We start from the raw sequence: 23,708 nt of genomic DNA on the forward strand, positions 1-23,708 counted from the left end.
TTCCTTGGATGTGCAGAAATTTTTATCTCTAAATAGTTCATTTTGCTTTTATTTTCCTTCCTCAGGAGACATATCTAGAAAAATATTGCTATGACTATGTCAAAGAGATTATTGCCTGTGGTTTCTTCTTGGATTTTTATGGTTTCTGGTCTCACATTTGGGTTTTTAATCCATTTTTAGTTTATTTTTGTGTATGGTGTTAGAAAATGGCCCAGTTTCATTCTTTTGCATGTGGCTGTTCAGTCTTCCCAAAACCATTTGTTAAAGAGATTGTCTTTTTCCCATTCCCATATTCTTTCCTCTGTTGCCAAAGATCAATTGACCATAAAGTTGTGGGTTTATTTCTGGGTTTTCTGTTCTATTCCATTGATCTGTAAATCTACTTTTATGCCAGTACCATACTGTTTTAATTACTACCACTTTGCAATAGACCTTGAAATCTGGAATTGTTATATCTCCAGTGATGGATCCTTCTAACAGGCATTTTTATTTTTTTATTTTTTATTATTATTTTTTTAACAGGCATTTTTAAATTAAGTAACCACCCTCATATTCTAATCATGTTAGATGAGAGGGCTTTGTAGAAAGTATATATATTGAATCACATCACCAAATAGTGCACTATGCACTTTAGTGTATGACAAAATAATTATTTTTCCTAATTCTCTGAGGCTTTCTAGTTGGTCAGCAGATGATGCTAATGCTAATGGCACCAAGATCCTCAATTACCTGTTCTATGGCCTCACACTATACTTTGAAAACTGGTCCTCTATAAAACACAAAATGAAAACTAGGCTAAAGACTATAGATACATGAGGGTACCTGGGTGGCTGTTCATTAAGCATCTGCCTTTGGCTCAGGTCATGATCCTAGGGTCCTGGGATCAAGCCTTGCATCTGGTTCCCTGCTCAGCAGGGAGACTGTTTCTCCCTCTTGCTCTACCCCTACCCCCTCACTTGTGCTCCCTCTTGCTAGTTCTCTCTTAAATAAAATCTTTTAAAAAGTAAAATTAAAAAATTTTTAAAATAAAAAGCATTTATACAATATGACACTAATGTAAAAATGAATAGAAAAAGGAAAAAATCATTAACAGAAGAGATTTTAAATTTTCTTTACATTTTTAAATCTTTTTCTTATAGTTTATACTTATTTTACAAATTTTCTCAAATTTGAGTGGAATATTCTTTTTTTAAATATTTTATTTATTTATTCATGAGAGACACCGAGAGAGAGAGGCAGAGACACAGGCAGAGGGAAAAGCAGGCTCCATTCAGGGAACCCGACATGGGACTCAATCTGGGGGTTCCAGGATCACACTCTGAGCCAAAGGCAGATACTTAACTGCTGAGGCACCCAGGCATCCCTGGAGTATTCTTAAAAAAGAAAAAACTACCCCTCGGCCACCTGGGTGGCTCAGTCTGTGAAGCATCTGCCTCCAGCCCAGGTCATAATCCTGGGTTCCTGGGATCCAGCCCCACACTAGATCCCTGCTCAGCGGGGAGCCTGCTTCTCCCTCTTCCTCTGCTACTCCCTGCTTAGTGCTTTCTCTCTCTCTCTCAAATAAATAAATAGGGATCCCTGGGTAGTGCAGCGGTTTAGCACCTGCCTTTGGCCCAGGGCACAATCCTGGAGAACCGGGATCGAATCCCATGTCGGGCTCCCGGTGCATGGAGCCTGCTTCTCCCTCTGCCTATGTCTCTGCCCCCCTCTCTCTCTCTCTCTGTGTGTGTGACTATCATAAATAAATAAAAATTAAATAAATAAAATATTTTTAAAATTATTTTTAAAAATTAAAAATTAGCCCTTATACTGTATGTCCCAATAAGAGTTGTTTTAGATTTATGGATAACAGTTTGCTAAAATTCATTACTTTTTTATTTTTATTTATTTATTTATTTATTAAAGATTTTAATTATTCATAAGAGACAGAGAGAGAGAGAGAGAGAGGCAGAGACACAGGCAGAGGGAGAAGCAGGCTCCATACAGGGAGCCCGACATGGGACTTGATCCCGGGTCTCCAGGATCAGGCCCTGGGCTGAAGGCGGCGCTAAACCCGAGCCACCCAGGCTGCCCTCATTACTCTTTTTAAAAGCTCTGAATTCTATACAATTAAAATTAACCTTTTCCAGAGGTAATCTTTGAAGTATTAAAGAAAAGACTGCCATGCTGAAGATCCATCGTTTCTCCCTTCAGTTTGTCCACTGCAACATCAACGAGCGCAAGTTCATCCGCCAAATCCTAAAATACATGAAAGCTTTTGAATAACATGTTCTGAAGAATGTTCCTGCTTCAATTTTAGAAAAGTGAGAAAAATCTGTATGTAGCTACTTTATAATCAAAGTAGAGTTATATTTTGGTAGAAAAAATGATATAAAAGTGATAGTTTAAAAAAAGTGATAGTTTGTGAATGTGCACAGAGTGACCAGAAGTCAAGGTAAGCAACAGAAGGTAGCAAAAATTACTAATTGCTTTGCCTTCATATCATTGTTAAATTTTTTAGAAGTGGCTTTTTTTTTTCCCACTTCAGATAATAGTTTAAAAATGATGAAAAGCTATTAAGTTCATCAAAGGATTCTATTACATTTAACCTTTATGCCTAATTTCTGAATTGGCTGAAATTGTTTTTGGTATGCAATCTTATGGCCGAAATGGAAAGGCGGCCCCCTGTGGAAAGCCATTACATATGGTTCAGCACAGTACATTTAACTTTGGATCTCTGACCTAGGGGTAGATGGGCATATAACCAGACCATAGCTCCCAGTCAGCCATGCGATCATAACAGTAAACAACAGATACCCTTACAACCATTCTGTTTTTTACTTTAAGTTCCATATTCAATAAATTTCATGAGATAGTCAACACTTTGTTATAAAATAAGCTTTGTGTTTCATTGTTTTGCCCAACTATAAGCTAACATAATTGTTCTGAGCATGTTAAAGGTAGGCTAAGTTATGATAGGTGGTATAGGTGTATTAAATACATTTTCAACAGGATATTTTCAGCTTATGATGAGTTTACTGGGATGAAACGTCATCATAAATTCAGGAAGATTGGTGTAATATCTTTTTTGCTTACTAATTTGAATTAAGTTTTTACCAAATGAAGTAGAATACAGAACTATGTAGAAGATATGTTTTCCCTAAATTACAGTGGCCAGATTCTAAAGATAAGAAGGTAAAGGGACCAAAATCCCTATTTACTACTGTTTTTTCTCATATCAGATACCATCTGAACTTTCTGGAAAACTGTAGATCCTAAAATGTACTAAATTATGTGTTATATATCAGGAATATAAGGAAGACAAAGAGTTTCACCCAGAGGGATTACATATCACTTCTAAGCTAACTGATAAGGAAACCAGATAATCTTTATAGATCCATTTTTATATTAGTCTATGTATCTGTCTGGGCATGAACAGCAAAACAGAAACTAAGCATTTCAAAAGAAGGTATTTAACATAGGGATGGATAGACAGCTGGAGGAGGGATGAAAGGACAAAATGGGAACACTGAGGTAACCCTGAGATAGAAATCACAGTTTGAAGCTACTACCCCTAAGACTGAGGGATCAAAGAGAGAGACTAAAGGAGGTGCTTCATGGAGCCAAGCTCATACCTCTGGATAAGCAAAACCTGGCTGCTACAGATACTACTGAAGGGGCAAAATGAGGCTGGGAGGTAGCTCCAAAAGAAACTGGAAGCTAGAACCAACTTCTACCATTGAGGCAAAGGGATCTATAGCTGGGACAAAAGTGACCAAAACAACAAGCAAACAGGAAGGAATAGGTCATTCCTCCACCCCTGCCTTCCAACTTCCCTCTAGTGCCCCGTATTGGCAGAGCCTAATAAAATGCCAAATGGTAAAGGAGAAAAAGATTATGCAAAGATACAGTACCAGCACAATAGAGTACAGAAAGTTGGATTTGGAGCTGAGTGACAAAATTTAATAACCAACACAGCCTGCATTTAAATAATATTTCCAACGTGAATTATATCTCTTCTTAAGTTACCAAATAATTCTCTTTTCAAGGGAATCTTCCCAGCTCCATTTGTCTTGTCAAAGACAGAACTCAAATAATCCCTAAAAGTTTTTTATTTTTTAAGAAGTCACTATATCTAGGTGAGTCATTTCTCAAATAAAATTCCAAATAGAGAGTCTGGGTTTGTTTAGCCTGTCAGAATCTTTTAAAAATAGTTATGAGCGGGGTGCATAGGTGGCACAGTTGGTTAAGCATCTGATTCTTGGTTTTGGCTCAGGTCATGATTTCAAGTTCAAGGAATCATGCCCTGCATTGGGCTCCATGCTCTTCACGGTGTCTGCTTAAGACTCTCTCTCCCTTTCCTTCTGCCCCCTTCACTCTACACTCTCGAAGAAGAAAGAAGAAAGAAGAAAAGAAAGAAGGAAGAAGGAAGAAGGAAGAAGAAGAAGGAGGAGGAGGAGGAGGAGGAGGAGGAGCAGGGGGAGGAGAAAGAAGAATAGTTATTAGCATTCTCTTCCCCAGGGAGTTCTAGAAAAACAATGATAAGGTAAAAGAAAAGAGAATTAAAATCAATCTAAGGAAAACTGCTAGGGCCACATTATTTTGTATAGCACAAGGAAGTAGGATGTACTGCTATGCTTTAAAGTCCCCCTTTTGGGACACCTCAGTTGGTTGAGCATCTGCCTTCAGCTCAGGCCATGGTCCTTGGTCCTGAGATCAAGCCCTGCATCAGGCTCCTTGCTTGGGAGGAGGCCTACTTCTCCCTCTCCCTCTGTCTACTGCTTCCCCTGCTTGTGCACTCTCCCTCTCTAATAAATAAATAATTTAAAAAAATAAAAGTCTACCTTCCAATGACATATGGAGTTCTAGTACTCAATACAGACTATATGTTCCTTGAAGACAATAAATTATATAAATATGCATATTTTAATATCTTTCATCACTTTCCATTTATCCCACAATGTACATCAATGTGACCTGGGTATTTACCAGTATACTATGGATTCTGGTAGGAAATAAATGGGCTCCAACAACTGTCTTTCACAACTGGAGTTCTGAAATTTCATGATAATATGCCTTGCAGGAGGCTTTTTTTTTTTTTTCCTGATGCATTGTGCTGAGCACTCAAAATAGTTTTTTTTTTAAGATTTTATTTTTAAGTAATCTCCACACCCAATGTGGGGCTCAAACTCACAACCCTGAGATCAAGAGTCACATGCTCCACCAATTGAGCCACCTAGGTGCCCCATTCAATAAATTCTTGTTTTGTTTTTTTTCAGTGAATTCTTTATATTTGCCACCTCATATCCTTCAGTTTTAGAATTTTTCTTTTATCTCTCAAATAATTTCTTTCCCTTTCTTTTTTCTTACTGAATCATCAGTGAGTTACAGGACTTCCTGATTGGTTCTCTAATTTCATCTTTTTTCCTTATTCCATCTTTGACAATCTGCTTTCTAGCAGCCAAGTGGAAGTCAAAGGGTTCCTGCTTCATTGTCCAACATGGAGACCTTCAACTAATCCTACTGCTTTCAATAAGATGCTTGTCCTTACTATCCTTCATGTCTTGAGTGCAGAACCTGCCTGGTTCAAACTCTCCAATGAATATACTCCTTCCCTTGGCCTGCTGAGATGTGAGAGGTGGCTACTTGGTTGATTAAGGTAAAGAAGAGAATCTGGTAGTTTTCCTTCTGATCATATAAACTTTTAACCAATTCTCCTGTGTTTGTCCCATTCCTCACATACACCTTGTGAAGCAGTTGGTACTTCCAATTCCTGAGCCTTTCTTAGGGTTCTGGAATTTAACTGGCTTTGCTTCCTCTCATTTTCTTCTGCTGGTTTTAAAAAATTATCTAAGTAATATAGTAAATCTTTTAAGAACACAACAGGATCTGTGTCCAGACTTGCCAAAATTTGAATTCTAGCTCCTTTACCTATGTTAGCTACTTGACAAAGGGGAACTTAGTTAATATCTATGCTTCAGTATTTTCATTTATACATGGAGATGACAGCAGTACTTACCTTCCAAGGCTGTTATAAAGATTAAATAATATTTTTAAAACATTTAGAGAAGCAAAAGACTTGTATGTTGAAAACTACAATACATTGCTGAAAACAAAGAAGACACAAATAAGTGGAAAGAAATCACATGTTCATGGATTGAATACCTAATATTGCTAAGATGTTAACATACCCACAATAATCCACAGATTTATTTTATTTTTTAAAGATTTATTTATTTATTCATGAGACAGAGACTGGGAGAGGCAGAGACACAGCCAGAGGGCGAAGCAGGATCCTCGCAGGGAGCCCGATGAGGGACTTGATCCTGAATCCCAGGATCACGATCTGAGCCGAAGGCAGGTGCCAACCACTGAGTCACCCAGGTTTCCCCAATCTACAGATTTAATGTAAACCCCTATGAAATCTCAATGGCATTGTTTCTAATAGAGCAAAATCCATTCTAAAATTAATATAAGGGACACCTGAGTGGCTCAGCGGTTGGGTGCCTGCCTTTGGCTCAGGTTGTGATCCCAGGATCTGCGATCGAGTCCTGCATCATGTCCCCTGTGAAAAGCCTGCTTCTCCCTCTGCCTGTGTCTCTGCCTCTTTCTCTGTGTCTCTCATGAATAAATAAATAAATCTTTTAAAAAATAAAAATAATATAGGATATTAAGGGACTCCAAATGGCCAAAACAATCTTGAAAAAGAATTTGAAGATCTCATGCTCCCTGAATTCAAAACTTAATACAGGGATCCCTGGGTGGCGCAGCGGTTTAGCGCCTGCCTTTGGCCCAGGGCGCGATCCTGGAGACCCAGGATCGAATCCCACGTCGGGCTCCCGGTGCATGGAGCCTGCTTCTCCCTCTGCCTATGTCTCTGCCTCTCTCTCTCTCTCTCTCTCTGTGACTATCATAAATAAATAAAAATTTAAAAAAACAACAACAAAAAACAAAACTTAATACAAAGCTACATCAAAATAGCATGGTATTGACATAAAGATATATAGACCGGGGTGCCTGGGTGGCTCAGTTGGCCTGCCTTCAGCTTGGGTCATGATCTTTGGGTCCTAGTACTGAGCCCCTCATCAGGCTCCCTGCTTAGCAGGGAATCTGCTTGTCCCTCTCACTCATGCTCTCTCAATTATTATTATTATTATTTAAGATTTTACCTATTTGAGAGAAACAGAGATAGAGACAGCAAAAGCAAGGAGGAGAGGGAGAAACAGACTCCCCATGGAGCAGGAAGCCCAATGTAGGACTTAATCCCAGGACCCTGGGATCATGACCTGAGCCGAAGGCAGATGCTTAACTGACTGAGTCACCCAGGCACCCCTAAAATGAATGACTGACTGACTGACTGAATGAATGAATGAATATTGAAATAGAAATTAAAAAAGAATCTCTCTGTCCCTTTCCCTCAGCCCTCCCCACTCCCACATGTGAACTGTCTCTCCTAAATAAATAAATACATAAATTTATTTATAAATAAGTAAGGGCAGGGGCACCTCAGTGGCTCAGTGATTGAGCGTCTGCCTTTGGCTCTGGTTGTGGTCTCAGGGTCCTGGGATTGAGTCCCACACAGGCTCCCCGGAGGGAGCCTGCTTCTCCGTCTGCCTATGTCTCTGCCTCTCTCTCTCTGTCCCTCGTAAATAATTAAATAAACTCTTACAATAAATAAATACGGGCAAAGGATTTGAATAGACACCTCTCCAAAGAAGATACACAAATTGCCAACAGGCACATGAAAAGATGCTGTGGAAACAGAAAGGAAAATTAAAGGACTTCCATTATTATTTATCAAATTTGGTACTTCTTGTTTTACAATGAGAATGGAATACTTGAACAGAAACTTTTTTTTAAGATTTTATTTTTAAGCAATCTCTACACCGACGTGGGACTTGAACTCACAACCTCGAGATCAGGAGTTCCACACTCCTCCTACGGAGCCAGCCAGACACACCTAAAAAATTTTTTTTAAGTATAAGCTTCTGGGTAGGATTTTCACCCATCACTCTTCCAGGAAGGCAAGGTATGGGATCATTTAAACCGAGTTTTTTTTTTTTTTAAACCGAGTTTTAACAAATTAATGCAGTCAATGTGTCTCCTATGAATAAATTTAAATACTCTAACAATGCCCAATAATACATGGTAAACTTTAAATAAGTGTTTCTTAAATTACATCAAAATCAGGTAAGTGAACACATAATTGGCTGTGAGAAGATTAGCCCTACAGCCCTGAACTCATCAACATCTACAACACCTAAAAGCTCTTACTTGATTTTCAGCCACAGGATAGGCTTCTCACTCACCTTCAGTAAGATACAGATAGCACAGGCCATGCCCACAGCACCAGTTCCAACAATGGTGATCTTCCTCTGGGAGATTTTATCTTCCTCAATTAGATTCTCGATAAGCTTCTCCTTGACAGTTGACATTTTGAGAACCTGAGAGGGATAATGAAATTTCAGCAGCATCAAACTCCCTCAACTGATCACTCTCATAGTATCCATATTACTAATCACATTGCACATCTAAGGGCCTACCTATTAGGTTTGCAGAACACTGGAGCAGAGGGTGAGAGGAAGTGGAAAAAAAGAATTTTCCTGGTCAAGCGGTGTGGAAAAATAAAGAAGCAACAGACTACCTAGGGGTTGGGGCATCAATAAGCTTTTTTATTTCTCCCTGCCCTCCAGCCACCATTTTCACCCCAGAACCTGACACTCACAAACGCTTTGCTTGGCACAACTTAGCCCACAGGCAGCCGGAACACTCAACGCACTGCTTTTAAGGAAGATTAAAAGAAAAAAAAAAAGTTACACCAAAAGGAAACCATCGACGGCAGTTGAGGTGCAAAACCCTGTGACGGTTACTCTCGGCACTGCCGACGACGTAAGAACGCTCCCACGCACACGACTCTTTCGTCAGCACGGAAGCCCCGCCCCCGCTGGCCCAGGCGCAGGTGCATTGGCAGCAGTTAGGGACCTCTCTGCATGAAGGGGTTTTCTGAGGGTGTGCGGTTGCATCCTGCGTGCCCCTGTGAAGAATTCTAGGCAAGCTTTCAAAGTGTGCAAGAGAGGGCTATTGGGCTATTGGCTTCGTTTTCCTCAGCCAGCCTAGGCCTGGGACTGGATTTAGTGCCGAATTTTTGGAAACCCTTATGAGTATAGGCTGGTGAGGGTCAGGCTCCAGGCTGCACTGGGAAAAAGCAATCCTGGGAGCAACTATTCTTAGGGTGGCGCCATCTGAAGAGAGTGTCTGAGGAGATTGCTTCCAGATGATTTGCCTCTTTCTGAGACGGCATGCTAATGCGACCCGAGTGCCAAAGATGAATTTTTTTTAAAGATTTTATTTATTAACTCATGAGAGACACAGAGAGAGGCAGAGACACAGACAGAGGAAGAAGCAGGCTCCCATGCAGGGAGCCCCATGTGGAACTTGATCCCGGGATCACGCCCTGAGCCAGAGGCAGACGCTTAACTGCTGAGCCACCCAGGCGTCCCTATTTGCAGGAATTTAAAACATTATTGGGCTCTGTAGCTTCAACATGGAGTGCTAATAAAGATTTAATTAAAGTAGTAATGAAAAGGGAAGGCCACATCTAGTTTTCTAAGGATAGTTCTAATTTATACCAAGAATTTATAACCCACAGAAGAGGATACAACCTCCCCAGCCATCTTTTGTTGAGTATTTGCATTTGAATCCTTTTCCATTTTCTGTTTCAAAGCCTATGGTTTGTTCTTAATGTAGTTCAAACCATGCCATCACCCTGCTTAAAACCCAACTATGGCATTCCATTACACTTAAAATAACCAATTTTTAAAAATTAATTTTTAAATTCGTTTCAGAGATTTATTTTAGTGATTTGTCAGTAAAATAAATAATTTTTTACCACAACCTAAAAGACATTCAAGATTTGGCCTCCTACTAGCCCTCCAGCTTCATTTCAAGACACTCTTCCCTCACTCCCCTCCAGCTTTTCCCCAGCTTTCATTTGGCTCAGGACTTTTTGCTGTTCCCTATTTGTAGAAAGTCCTCCAACCATTCTCAAAGTTGATTTCTCATTTTCAGTCTTAAGCATAAATAGTGCTTCCTCTAGCTTTTCTTGACCAATGTGTCAGTTACCACCACCTCCACACATCTCTCCTGTCTCTCTTATGGCATTTTTCACAAACTATCAGCCCCAAGAAACAGGTTACCTATAGCAGACAGGAGCAGAAGCCACAGTTGGTCCTGTCTACTACTTACTTGTGTGCTTCCTTCCACAGCAACTCCAGTATTTGCACCTCATTTACCACTCAGTTGAGAGGTTGGCACTGCTGGCCAGGATGACCAACAGGCCTCTGGTGGCAAAAGGAGGTATCATCTTGGTAATGGCCAAACTCCTGATCTAGGTGAAGAAAAAGCTCTTCGTTCATATCTACCCAAGGCACAGGGCAGGCCCTTCAGGTCCACTGCCTCAGTGGGCTCTCTGGGTGACTACAATCCAAGCTAACTTAACCATTTTGCTTGATTGCAGCCATCTAAATACAGGAGGGCCAAGATTTGTACATTCCAACATTGGCCAAAGTGTAGGAATGCAGTTGAGAATTCTGAAAGAGCATGGCTTTGAAGTACTGATACTTTTACTTTGGCAACATGGGCTTTAGTGGAAAAAGGATTGACTTATCTACATGCATATATATGGACACATTTATCTATATAAATGTAAGAACTATGTTCTGAACATCCCATTTGCTTCTCCCACTAACTGGCAACTTATGTAAAATGGGACCAAGTCATTTTTTTTTTTTTTTGGACTAAGTCATTCTTAATCTACATCCCAAGGTTATTAAAACTGAAATGAGATCATATTACATTTAAAAGAATCAGGGCTTCTTGCAGAGTTGGCCTATTCCTTGCCTGGGGCAGAAAGATACAATCATCCCAGAACACTTTTTGTGCCAGAAAATGAGGAAGCTTTACAACATTCAATTTAAAAATTCATGAAAGATTAGGCTAATAAATATTTAAGCATTATTTTTCAGTCATGTTGGCATTGACTAATTTTTAAAAGCCTTAAATTGCCTCAAAATTTTCAAGAGGCTATGGGCGTAAGTACAGGTTTCTTTTTTGGCAAAATTTTTAAAGTTCTAAGATTAGTGTTGAAGGTTGTACAACTATGTGAATCCACAGAATTACTTTAAAAGGTGAATTTTGTGTGTAAATTGTATCCTAAAGCTTTTTTTTAAGCCTATAGAAAAGCAAATCCTATTATATTACTTAATTGTCAAGACCATTACATAGTCTGTGGGGATGCCTGGGTGGCTTAGTTGGAGCTTCCAGCACTTGGTTTTGGCTCAGGTCATGCATGATTCATGGGTTCTGAGATCTAGCTGAGTCTGGCTCCAGCAATCTTCTGCTTGAAGATTCTCCCTTTGCCCCTTCATCCCCCCACTCTCAAATCTTAAAAAAGACTACATCATTCAGTCTTGTCCTTTAACATTTGAGATCCACATGGGGGTAAAAAAAAGCATAATTCTTTCTCTTCACTAGCTCTCAGGAAGGAAACTGGTGAAATATCCTGGAGAAGTGGATAATAAAGTTGCTCTAGTTAACTTCTCGAAGTATTCAGGCCTAGGTAAGGGTCATAGTTGTAGACTTTGAGGAAATTTTTAAAGAAAAAACACTACACTACTGGCCTACAGAGACAAAGGTTCTTAAAAATCTGTTTCCCTATATTGACCAAGTACCACTGCTAAGGTTGTTGGCAAATGAGATTTTTACCTTCATGTATAGAATGTCACCTACAGAATTGTAAGGTACCAATTATGATTAGCACTATTATCAAGTTACAATACCCTATGGCTTAGTATATTTAAATGATTGCTTATAATGAAAATGGTACCAAGACAACCCAGTCAATTTAGTCACACCCTTAATATATTGTCACATTAAAGTCTGATCATTTGGGACGCCTAGGTGGCTCAGCGGTTGGGTGTCTGCCTTTGACTCAGGGCATGATCCCTGGATCTGGGATCGTGTCCCACATCAGGCTCCCTGCATGGAGCCTGCTTCTCCCTCTGCCTGTGTCTCTCATGAATAAATAAATAAAATATTAAAAAAAAAAAAAAGTCCGATCATTTGGGAAGCCTGGGTGACTCAGTGGTTAAGCATCTGCCTTTGGCTGAGGGCGAGATCCTGGAGTCCCACATCAGGGTCCCTGTGTCTCTGCCTCTCTTTGTCTTTTCATGAATACAATCTTTTTAAAAAATAAAGTGTGATCATTAGTAAACAATACACCTTAAAAAAATCATTGCAATGTTGCTTAAGAATGTAAGTAGCAGCTTGCTTTATCTTTAGAATCACTGTTCAGAAAAAAAAGACTCACTGTTCAAAATTTATTTGGTATTTTAGTTGGTATGACAGTTGGTTGCATTGTCTTTTTACATTATATGGCAATGTACACTATATTCTGACATATATAGTACACAAAATAAGATCCTTTAGAAGAGTTATGCACAATACATGCAATATTGAATTTATACATTGGATCCCAGGATGTGACTGAAGAAGAAAAGATGGCCTAGGCATGTTGGATGTTGGGATGAAGGAATCAGAAGTTACAAAACACAGTAAATACACATCCGGTTTAAGGAGTAGCTGCAGCATATATGACATTGGCAGTGGTGCCTCCAATATTACGTTAACCAATTTAGGACTACACAAGACAGGTCTCATCCAGCATCAGGACATAGCTGCAGGGTTTTGTGAACCATTCCTATGTGTAACTTTAGGAAACTGATGTTTTTTTCTTAGGCCATTTTAATATTACGACTTGAGTAACAGGTCAGATAATAAGGACAACATACACAACCTCCAATTAAAATCTTGTTGTAGTCTAGACAGTGACTTGGTACATTAGAAAATTTTAAAACTGCAGCTCCTTTTGGATACCCCAAAGTGTATCTGCACTCTTCTTTAAACGGGCCTCTTCCTCAGGAGTCAGAGTCACCTTCACAACATCAGAGATTCCATTCTGTCCCAAGATGCAAGGAACACTAAGGAAGACATCATCTTTTATTCCATAGAGACCCTGAAGACAAAATGAAAAATATTTTATGTTTTGTTTATGCATTCTGGTTTCTCCTAAGACTTGAATTCTCTACAATTATGAAACTTATTTATTTAGTACAACTTGAGAAGTAGAAATTCCTTTCCACATTTTCAGTTAGGATGTTATGAACAGTACAAGTCATCAAAATACCAAAAGAATTTCTGTTCTAATAGAAAATCTAAATTATTGCCATTATCCATATTACTGTCAAGTTTTTATTGATAACATCCTGGCAACTCTATCTTGAGTGGGACTTCTTTTTTTCCTCCAAAGGAAAAAATTTTTCTTTTATGGTCTTCCACCTACCTCAACTTATTATCAGTAAGTTCTCAAGTATCTATGCAGTGAACATCGTACAAGTAGACAAGGTATGGTGAACACAGTATTAGTAGACATTAATCCCAAAGCTCAACCATTTCTCTCCAAAAAAGAAAACTGTGAGTGAATTATGTCACTTAAATCAACGATTGACAACGACTCTAACTGCTTTCACAGAAGAATCTTTTTTAAAAGCCAGGAAATAATGGCAAATACAGTGTATCATTACATAAACCTACCTTAATCATGGTGGAAATTGGATGCACCCGCCTAAGATTCTTCATTATACTTTCTGCCAAATCTGCCACAGAGAGTCCAATGGCCCAGGAAGTGTAGCCTTTTAGTTTGATCACCTCATAGGCACTGTAGGGTAGGGAAGGACAGGGAAAGGTAGGAAAATGTAAGGTAAGAGAAAGATACAGCTTTCACTGAACACATGCTTTATTGCAAATAATGCCAGTAAGTTCTATTATATACCTGAGTAACACTTGCCATGTATACCAGGATATTATGTATAGGGATGTTCGCAACAGTAATATTAGTAATAGCAAAAACCCTGGCAATAAGCCCGATGATATAATAAGGTCTCCAACAGGGAATGGATAAGTTGTGGTACATACACAGAACGTATTCAATACAATGGAATGTTACAAAACTGTCAAAACAAGTAACTATACCTACATGCAAAAAAATTTGATTCTTTAAAATGTAATGCTCAATTTTAAAAAGTTACTACAAAATTACGTATAGTATTTGACTCAAGATTATTTCAAACAAAGGATGAGTTGTAGAACAGCAAGAGGAGTGAGGGAAAGAGCTCAGAACTCATGCACATCCAAGTACCAGCAGAAGACTAGTGTTTCTAACTCAACACTATGCTATACTTAGTTAACAGCCATTGTCAATGTTTCTTGGGTTGGATGGTGGGTTCACAAGTTTTTATAAGAGGGCCTTGCCTAAATCAATCGTGATTCAATATTCAATTCTATGGACCTGAGGTCCACACATGACCACATTCATGGTTTATAGTAAGTAAATCAAAACTGAAAGATTCCCTATTTAAACAATTTCTAACAGTTAATATCTACATTTTTAGCACAATTATGAACCTAGACATTGTTTGAAACTTTATAATCATTTGAACGAACAAGTTATTTGTTTCTACTCATAAAGCCTGTAACAGGAAATTAGATTTAAAAATTCTTGGGGTGCCTGGGTGGCTCAATTGGTTGAGAGTTCAACTCTTGGTTTTGGTTCAGGTCATGATCTTGATTACTTAAATAAATAAAACGTTAGATAAATAAACAGAATCTTATCCCTAATTGAACGAACCATATATGCTATTGAGGACTGAATCTCAAATAAGATAGACTTACAAGCACAAAAAGATTTATACTATACAGAACTATAGCAAAAAAAGACTTGCACTTATAATTTTCAATATCTTTATCTCTGTTTTAGTATATGTGCTGCCAAAGTGAGCACTTTATCTCTGTTTTATAGTATGTTCTTTATAAAAATTTTTAAAAGTTTATTTTTTATTATTTTTAAGTAATCTCTAAATTCAGCCAGCTAGTCAGGTGTCTCTCGAAAAATGTTTTCTAAGTACTCAAATGTTATTAAACTTTCAAACTTTAAAGTAAAAATAATGTTTTAATCTTCTGTATTGCCAAATTATGAGATCTATTACCTGTCAACCACCTGTTTGTGAACCTGTTTCCACTGTTCCTTATCTGCATCAGTGCCTAAGTCAGGGTGCAGATTCTTCAGAGAGACACCAGCAACATTTACTCCACTCCATACAGGCACTAAAAGAAACAGTATAGAATACATTTATTTCTGCACACCATCCAGCAGACAGTAATAGCATTCTAACCAGTCTTAAGGATTAATTATTAACCTGCTTCAAGTCAACACACTCCTTGCTTGCTGACTTAAGACTCCTTATCCATAACAGAAGTAATTCACCTTCTTTGAGATCTGCCGACTACTGGTCTTGGAGAATAAAGAACCACAACTTTAGGCAGCCTCGATGGCTCAGCGGTTTAGCGCCGCCTTCAGCCCAGGGCATGATCCTGGAGACCTGGGATCAAGTCCCACATCAGGCTCCCTGCATAGAGCCTGCTGCTCCCTCTGCCTGTGCCTCTGCCTCTCTCGCTCTCATGAATAAATAAAATCTTAAAAAAAAAAATAAAACAAAACAAGAAATATCACAGACCACTGCATTCCCTTAACTGATTAAACCCATTCAAAACTCTCTGGGCCAAGCAGAAACCTGAGTTGGCTTTTGGATAAAAGCCTGCTTTCTCAGGGCACCTGGGGGGCTCAGTGGTTGAGCATCTGCCTTTGGCTCCAGTTGTGATCCCGGGGTCCTGGGATCGAGTCCTGCATCAGGCTCCCCACAGGGAACCTCCTTCTCCCTCTGCCTGTGTCTCTGCCTCTCTCTCTGTGATTCCTGTGAATAAACAAAATCTAAGAGTCTGTCTTCTTCCCAGGTTGCCAGCCTCCTGCATAAAGCTCATATTCCTTCCCAGTCAAAACTTGCCTCTTGAGTACTGGCCTTTTAAGCAATGAGGAGTCAAACTTGGGTTTGGAAACAAGACTAGTAATTTTGACATTTTTCTAATTATCATTTCTTATCTAGGGAGGATTACCTGCCTTGGGTAGATGGTCAAGACTACCAATGCCCTTACTCTTATGCTTTCATTGATTATAAAGCTGAGAATTTTCAGCAGATTCTAACTTGTTTTCCTAACCTATTAGGATGTTTAATCCATACATATTTGAGAAATATAGATAATATGAGATCGTAAGGGGGAATTTACTTGGCATAAGTAACTGAGAACTCTGCACAAATCATAACATCCTTCAACTGTGATAGAATTTTTCCATTCACTTCATTTGGATGGGCTGACCTTTTTAGAGTCACGCAGTTTAAGTCAAGTATAGACAGCTGTGATATGAAAGGACTGAGGTCATCCTAGGAACTATCCTCTTATTTTAATATGTCATTGTAAGAAATAAAAGAAATTTCATTCCCCATCCCTCATGCCATAAAGTACCATATAAAATGGTTAAAATCTTAACATGTAATTATAGCAAAAGGCAGATTTTTAGAAACCATTCTACTCCAATGAATGGATTATCTGATTTCAGCTCTGATTTAATAATGAAACTTCTATCAATATTTTACACAGTCTTTTTGAAAACAAAAAGAGGAAATAAGTTATGCTTACCACTGGAGTCTCCATGCTCTCCAAGGACCCACCCATGACAGCTTAACGGGTGAACTCCCAACCTTTCCCCCATTAGGTAACGGAACCGGGCTGAATCCAGATTGCAACCACTTCCAATAACTCGGTTTTTGGGAAAGCCACTTATCTTCCAAGCCACATAGGTCAAGATATCCACTATGAAGAAAACATTGAGGCAAAGATACTACGTAAATTATTAGATAATGTCTGGCTACTCAAGATATATGGCTGTGTATGAATCTTGATACTGATTATGATCAATCAGTATTTTTGTTAAATTTTTAAACCTCTATATTTGCATAATACAGCAAATTCGTTAAGTATTCAAGAAGGGTGGCTTAATGAAAATAAATTGTGCACCAAGAGCACCTTATTCATAAACTTACACCTCACCTAAAGACCTTCTTGGGCGAATAATTTTTAAGTTCTAAATACATTCAAGGGCATTGTACCTCCTTTGTTATTTTAAACTCAACTTTATTTTAGGGGTGCCTGGGTGGCTCAGTTGGTTAAGCATCTGCCTTCTGCTCAGGCCATGATCCTGGATCCTGAGCGAGAGCATTGAGCTCCACATCAGGGACCCTGCTCAGTGCAGTCTCCTTCTCTGACCCTCCCCCCTCTCGTGCTGCTCTTTCTCAAATAAATAAAATCTTTAAAAAATAATAATAGTAAACTTAACTATTTTAGCAAATCCATTCATACAAGGAAAATGAAAATATGAGAAATAAGCACGTGTATACAGAACATCACATAGAACACCAGTTTTACTTGAGCTCGTCTATTTGTGTAATTAAGAGTCTCACCTGGATTGGAAACAACAAGCAACTTGCAGTTTGGGCTGTATTTGACAATATTAGGAATGATGAACTTAAAGATGTTCACGTTACGCTGGACCAAATTAAGACGACTTTCTCCCTCTTGCTGACGTGCCCCAGCCGTGATAATAACCAGCTTGGAGTTTGCAGTCACATTGTAGTCTAGACAAAAGTGAACAAAAACCAGATGAGGGCCTTTAAAAGAACTCTATTACCTAGCCAGCAAAAATTTGTCCCATAAACTTTTTTGTGATGGACAGTTTTATCAGTGTTTTATCATCTCCCCTACTTCCTTTCACACATAGGTAAATACAGATAAATGCCTATAATGCCACTCTCCTACCCCCATCTCCTCCTTTAGTTTTTGGCTGCTCAACATGAAGGAAGAGTGCATCAACACCTCCCTTGTAGTCTCGTTTTAGACTGTGACTTTATATTATAATATATAATGATCTGGGAAGAGTTGGAAAGAATCAAATGAGCTATATCTCCCAATTTTTTTTTGCCACCTAAGCTCGTGCTCATTCTTCCATTCTCCTCTTCCTATTAACCTCTTTATTGTGATCATACCAGCCCAAAGACAGGCTGGTTTTTGTTTTTAAGCAAAGGCAACTTTACACTTATCAGGCATATCTTACTTCTAGATACCCTATGGCACAGGATGGTTAACTCAGCCCATAGATAAGCAGTCCACGGTTTTCAAGCGTTAAACAGAAGACTATTTGATTACTTATGTCCAGGATGCCTGACAAGGGGTCATAAGTGTGAAAGGCCCAAGAATATCTGAACAGGCTCATTTACCCTATTCTCAACCTTGTATTAGTGTGTGAAAGGAGCAGGGGAAGTATATTAAATATTAGAAATAATATGGTTAAACATGGACCTGACGAGCTTTACTAATTACATTCTGATTCAGATGCTTTCCTTACTAGGACATATTGGATTTCCATTTAGAACCATTTACTAGAAATTGAAACTTTGATATAAACAGATTATCAAGGCAAAATTGTTCAAAGGCTCCTATATAAAAAATAAATCTTTGAAGTGGCAGGATTTCAAGCGTGACAGAGAATTAAGTCTAGCATAGACCACAATATAAACTTGTTGAAATCAACCTTTGCCAGAGACAATTTTTGGTGTTCTAAGGAAAAGGCTGCCGTGCTGGAGATCCATCATCTCTCCCTTCAATTTGTCTTCCATGACATCAACAAGAGCGAGTTCATCTGCCAAGTCCTAAAAGACAAAATTTTTACTCAAATGTAAAACTGCTACTTCCAAGTTTTAGAAAGGCATGCAAATTTTGTATTTCTAGCATAGAATTCTGCTACTTTATTAATATCAGGACATACTTCAAAGTAGACGCAAGTACCCATTTAAAAACGGACTCACAAAAATAAAATAAAATAAAATAAAAAATAAAAAATAAAATAAAAACGGACTCACAGATGACCCATGCATAGGAAGAAGTACTGATCTCTTCTCTTCACTAAACCAACCTTTGGGGAATCCCTGGGTGGCTCAGCTGTTTAGCACCTGCCTTCGGCCCAGGGCGTGATCCTGGAGTCCCAGGATCGAGTTCCGCATCGGGCTCCCTGCATGGAGCCTGCTTCTCCCTCTGCCTGTGTCTCTGCCTTTCTCTCTCTCTCACGAATAAATAAATTCTTTAAAAAGATCCTTTCAACTGAACCTGTAAATGTTCATAGGTGCATCTCAGACCAGGAGCACCAACAATAGCTTTAATACATATGAATTGTTATAACAAAGTAGGTTATATTAGCTGAGCTAGTATAGTATAACAGATTTATTCCCCAAGTTACCAATACTACAATAACCTGGGGCATCTGCCTTCAGCTCAGGTCATGATCTCAGGGCTCTAGGATCAAGCCCCATCTCAGGCTCCCTGCTCAGCCAGGAGTCTACTTCTCCCGCCCCCTCTACCCCTCCCCCTGCTTGTGCTCGTGCTTTCAAATAAATAAAATCTTCGTAAAAAAAAAAAAAAAAAAAATATATATATATATATATAATAACCTGGCAATTACTCTTATACACACCTGAGTTAGAGAGCATCACAGGAAAAGACCACAGATTATTCACAGATGTGAGATAAACATCAATGGCATCAATTTCCGATCAAGTGGGAAAGCATTAAGAATTTCGACAGGTATCCCCTCTTTTTAGAAGTTTTCATTATGCCAATTCACCTTTTTTTAAAAGACTTTATTTATTTATTCATGAAAGAGAGAGAGAGAGAGAGGTAGAGACACAGGCAGAGGGAGAAGCAGGCTCCATGTTTTGGAACCCGATGCGGGACTCGATCCCGGGACTCCAGGATCGCATCCTGGGCCGAAGGCAGGTGCTAAACCACTGAGCTACCCAGGGATCCCCCCAATTCACTTTTACACAAAACCTAATATTAGTACCTGTTTTCACCAACTGAAAGAAATCCAAAGAGGATTTTTGCTTTTATGAGAACAGGCAAAAAGCAAAATAGCATTCAGTGTTTGTTCTGCATGAGCCCTTATTACAGAGGTTGCATACACCCTAGGTACTACCAAGCTCCTTCCCCAAGGAACCTTACCCAGCATCTCAATAGCAAGCTGTCATAGATTTGAACCGTGTGAGCATCTGTACCTTACTTTGCACATCCATTAGCAAGATGTGTCCTAAGGTATCAGAAAAGCCTAAGGTTATTTCTTGGGTCTGAAAGTGCTCAAAAAATTTTCCATGGAAATTAATGGTAATTGCCTCTTCATTTTACACCATTTCAGCTTCACAAAGGTTCCATAGGAATGCTCTCTTTTAGGAGAGTGGGGGAAACTTTTACACTATGTGGCCTCTCTAAGATCACATATAAAGCAATGTGTTGTTACCCAACCTCTGCATAGCTCATTTCTGCCTTCAGTTCCTTATTTCAGTCCTTTCCTGTTCAAAAGCCAGAATTAATCATTTCACTCCCTTATTAGGAACTCCAAACCTAAACTTCAAAGATATTTTAATATTACAAACTGCCTTGATTTTTTTCTTATATAAACTAGGCTTGATTACTGTAAAACGTGTTCTTTATTCATTCACAAATTACTAAATTTGGTACCATAACTGGTACCAAAATTACTATTCAAGGTGAGGGGCAATGGAGATTTTTATGGGAGAAAGACAAGATTTCCCACAGTTAGTGTGATTTTTAATTTTACCAAATGTACGTTATCACTTTCAACTCAAAAATTACTCCAAAATAAATTTAGCTGGTTTAAAAGCATGGACTCTTCTTCATTTATAGGCAATTCATGCACATAAATACGGTAAAGTGAATTTAAGGAATTGTGTAACCTGCCTAATAACTTTTGGTACACATACCCTTTCGGTATGGCATCACACATCTCTAGTTTGTTCCACAAAAAGCTTTTTGAATGAGTGCATGAACCTGAATATGTGTATATACAATGTGATTAATACAATTCTTGGGGGGGGGGGGATGGATGGCTTCCAGAGTGATTGGCTCTCACTTACCTTCATTAAGATACTGATGGCACAAGCCATGCCAACAGCACCAACCCCAACAACTGTAATCTTATTCTGGGGGGTATGGTCTTCCTTAAGAAGATTCTGAATCAGCTGATCCTTGAGCGTTGCCATTTTGGACTTAGAACCAAAAGGAATCTATAGGGGGTAAAAAACAGTCAGTGCATCCTCTTTAAATTAACGCTATTAACCAAAAGCTGTTCCTAAAGAGCTTATTTTACTTCCTTTGGGGGTACTTGCCCCTAAAAAGGGGAAAGGAAAAAAGCCTAAACATGGATAGAGAAATGGTGAAAGACCTAATGCCAGGGTCTGGTTTGGCTAAGACCTTGGTGTAAAGGATCTCACCTTGGCATGGAAAAATAATATTGATGTTTGGGTGTAAGTATAGCTTCCTGAGGATTCACTCATCTTGACTGATTAACCCCAAGCGGGGCTGCCTGGCCTCACGCAAAAATCACTGCAGCTCAGCTCCAGTCACCAGGGCTCCCCGCAAACCCTCAAGGGAGGAGCACAGGAACGTGCAGGAAGCTCCCGTAACGGCCTCGTGGAGGCCCCCGGCTGCTGCCCGAGGCCGTGCAGAAAGCTCCGCTCATGCGCACTCGCCCCTTGCAGCGGCGGAAGGCCGGCTCCGCAGGGCCCGAGGGCTCCCCGCCCCGCCCCGCCCCGCCCCGCCCCCGCCCCCGGCCCGCGCGGCGCCGGGCTCGTGCGCATGCTCCGCGGCTTTGCAGAGCCGGGCCCCAGCCCCGACGGCGGCGGCCCGGGGAGCCCCGCCCGCGAGCGGAAACGACCGCGAACCCGCGAGGCAGCGGCCCCGAGGAGGACTTTAGACCTCGCCGGGGCCCAGCCGGCCGCCTCCCGCGCCGCCGCATTTTAAGCCGCAGAGGCTGCTGTTAACCAACAGGGAGGGAGGCGCCTCGTGCGGCCTCCGCCGCGATCCATGTTGCAAAGGCGTGAGGACCGGTAAGAGGAAATACCTTCAGGACAGGAAGCGGGAAAAAAAAAAAAAGAAAAAAAAAAAAAAAAAGCTGCAGAGGCCCGGAGCCCTAAAGTTCCTAGATCCTTGGTGGATGCCCCATTTCCGGCGCGGGGTGGGGGTGGGGGGCTTAGCTCGGCTAATCCGACCCCGCTCTGCATCCCCTGGAAAGATGATCACCGGCTGCATCGCGGAGGCCACGTCTAGTCTTGACACCACCCCCCAAAGGGCAAGAATATCCGAGAGGGCGTCCAGGCAGGCAGCCCAGAGTCCCCGGGCTGGAGTCGGGTCTCTCCTTACAGATCGCGGCTATTTCTAGAAGCTGGCTTCACCAAACCTGCAGCCTGGGGCCCGGCGGGGCCGGGGGGGGGGGCCTGCAGAACGCGGGGCTGCTCCCCACCCCTGCCGCCCACCCTGGGGCCCCCGACGTGCCCGGACCCCCGCCCAGCGTTAGGTGGCCCCACCTCTCAAAACGAGTGGAGGGTACCAGGTGCCCTCAAGGTCCCACGTGAGACGCAGGAGGGCTCGGACCCCCGCTTCGCCTGGGCGCCGCGGAGCCCACCCAGCACCCACCGCCCGCGGCCGCTCGCAAGGTCAGCCTGCGCCGGCAGCCGCCCCGCGGGGTCCGCCCCTCCGCGTCCCGGGCTAAGAGGCGCCCCGGGCCGCGCTCCGCCTTCTTCGGACCCCGTGCCCCGCGCCAACACTCAGCTGCGGGGGCTCGGGGGGCTCGGGGCGCTCGGGAACCCGGACCTCGAGTTCGGTGCCGCTCGCCTACTTCAAGCTCAGATCGGTCCCACCCGGGCCGTCCCGCATCCACCCGGGCTTCCGACCGCCTGGGCACAGCGCACGCGTGTGCACCTGGGCTGCCCGGTCCGACCCGACCAGAGCCGCCGCCCCGGTCCGCGACCGTCCCCAGCGCCCCCCCAGGCGGGGCCCCCTCCCGGGCCGCGGCGACCAAGCCACCCGGGGGCCGCCCGCTGTCCCCGCCTCCGGCTCGGCGCGCCGGGCCCCACCGTACCCCGTACCGGGCGTGCACGTCGGGACTTGGCGGCGGCGGCGGCGGCAGCTCCGATTCCCGGGGCCGCGCGCGGGAGGGGCCTTAAGTGGAAGCGCGAGGCTGACGTCACGGGGGCAGCCGGGCGGACGTGCGGGAACCCACGTGTGGGTCGGGCCAGGGGCGGGCTCCGCGCGGGGCGGGGCGGGGCGGGGCGGGGGAAGCGCGGGCGGCGCGCGCCGCGGGGGGGCGCACCTGCGCACCTGCGGACCCGCGCACCTGCGGACGTCGGGGGGCGCCCGCGCCGCGGTGCCTCTGGCCCCTAGAGCCCCGCCCGCAGCCCGGATCCCGCCGGGCCGACCCTCAGGAGAGGCTTGCGCCGACTCTTGCCCCGTTTCCCACTGCCCAGAACCGCTGCTGGCACGAAGGCACTCAACAGTTTGTTGGAAGGGAGGGGATGCCTAGCGCAGCATCATTCCGTCCTTACCCAGCTCGAGTGATCCCCGAAACTTGGCGCTGCTGCTAAACCTTCCAAGTCCCCCAGCTCGCAGCGAGGCCTCAGCCCTAGTCTTTGTTGGTGCCCTTCCTTTGCCTGGCCTGCCTTCCTCCTCTAGATCTTCTTTAAACCCCACCCATCATCTGGTAACACGCGCGCGCGGACACACACACACACACAGTTGGTATCTCCGTTGTCGCTGCATCTGCTGAGCTGCGTCTCCTTCAAACCGGCTTGCATTAGCGAAGGGTGGCACTCGGCTCTCCT

At 42.0% G+C, this 23,708-nt stretch overlaps 2 protein-coding genes across 10 annotated transcripts in view; both read right to left on the reverse strand.

The window, feature by feature from the left end:
* The window catches only part of LOC144294565 (L-lactate dehydrogenase C chain), a 42,576-nt gene extending 33,697 nt beyond the window's left edge, over nucleotides 1-8,879 (reverse strand). For 2 of the 5 annotated variants that reach the window (XM_077866269.1, XM_077866273.1), the window contains exons 1-3: nucleotides 8,705-8,877; nucleotides 8,289-8,423; nucleotides 2,121-2,238 (exon numbers count right to left, since the gene is read on the reverse strand). In XM_077866269.1, coding sequence (XP_077722395.1) covers nucleotides 2,121-2,238; nucleotides 8,289-8,414 — 244 coding nt within the window. In that variant the 5' untranslated portion in view covers nucleotides 8,415-8,423; nucleotides 8,705-8,877. Of the gene's footprint in view, nucleotides 1-2,120; nucleotides 2,239-8,288; nucleotides 8,424-8,522; nucleotides 8,542-8,704 lie in introns of all 5 variants that reach the window. The other 3 variants (XM_077866270.1, XM_077866272.1, XM_077866271.1) reach the window with 3 other exon arrangements.
* Nucleotides 8,880-12,342: 3,463 nt separating this feature from the next.
* LOC144294563 (L-lactate dehydrogenase A chain) lies at nucleotides 12,343-23,454 on the reverse strand. Of its 5 annotated transcripts, none has more exons than XM_077866267.1 (8): nucleotides 23,433-23,454; nucleotides 20,967-21,116; nucleotides 18,575-18,692; nucleotides 17,448-17,621; nucleotides 16,627-16,800; nucleotides 15,081-15,198; nucleotides 13,630-13,753; nucleotides 12,343-13,051 (listed from the first exon to the last, which is right to left on the reverse strand). In XM_077866267.1, exons 2-8 carry the CDS (start codon nucleotides 21,090-21,092, stop codon nucleotides 12,887-12,889), a joined length of 999 nt encoding a protein of 332 aa, XP_077722393.1. In that variant the 5' UTR covers nucleotides 21,093-21,116; nucleotides 23,433-23,454; the 3' UTR covers nucleotides 12,343-12,886. The 5 variants fall into 5 exon arrangements, with proteins under 5 accessions (XP_077722393.1, XP_077722391.1, XP_077722392.1 ...); XM_077866265.1 differs by lacking the exon at nucleotides 23,433-23,454 and adding an exon at nucleotides 22,977-23,127; XM_077866266.1 differs by lacking the exon at nucleotides 23,433-23,454 and adding an exon at nucleotides 22,970-23,115.
* Nucleotides 23,455-23,708: the final 254 nt, after the last annotated feature.

The sequence above is a fragment of the Canis aureus genome, chromosome 23, assembly GCF_053574225.1.
Source record: "Canis aureus isolate CA01 chromosome 23, VMU_Caureus_v.1.0, whole genome shotgun sequence".
NCBI classification, from domain to species: domain Eukaryota; kingdom Metazoa; phylum Chordata; class Mammalia; order Carnivora; family Canidae; genus Canis; species Canis aureus.

Bases quoted from the DNA above. Each gene is read 5' to 3' on its own strand.
- LOC144294563 (XM_077866264.1), bottom strand. From the start codon at position 21,386: ATGAGTGAATCCTCAGGAAGCTATACTTACACCCAAACATCAATATTA. The intron at 17,622-18,574 runs GTTGATTTCAAC...ACTTTTGTCTAG, and splicing joins AAAAATTGTCTCTGGCAAAG to ACTACAATGTGACTGCAAAC. The intron at 16,801-17,447 runs GTGAGACTCTTA...TTTTCTTCATAG, and splicing joins GCTTGTTGTTTCCAATCCAG to TGGATATCTTGACCTATGTG.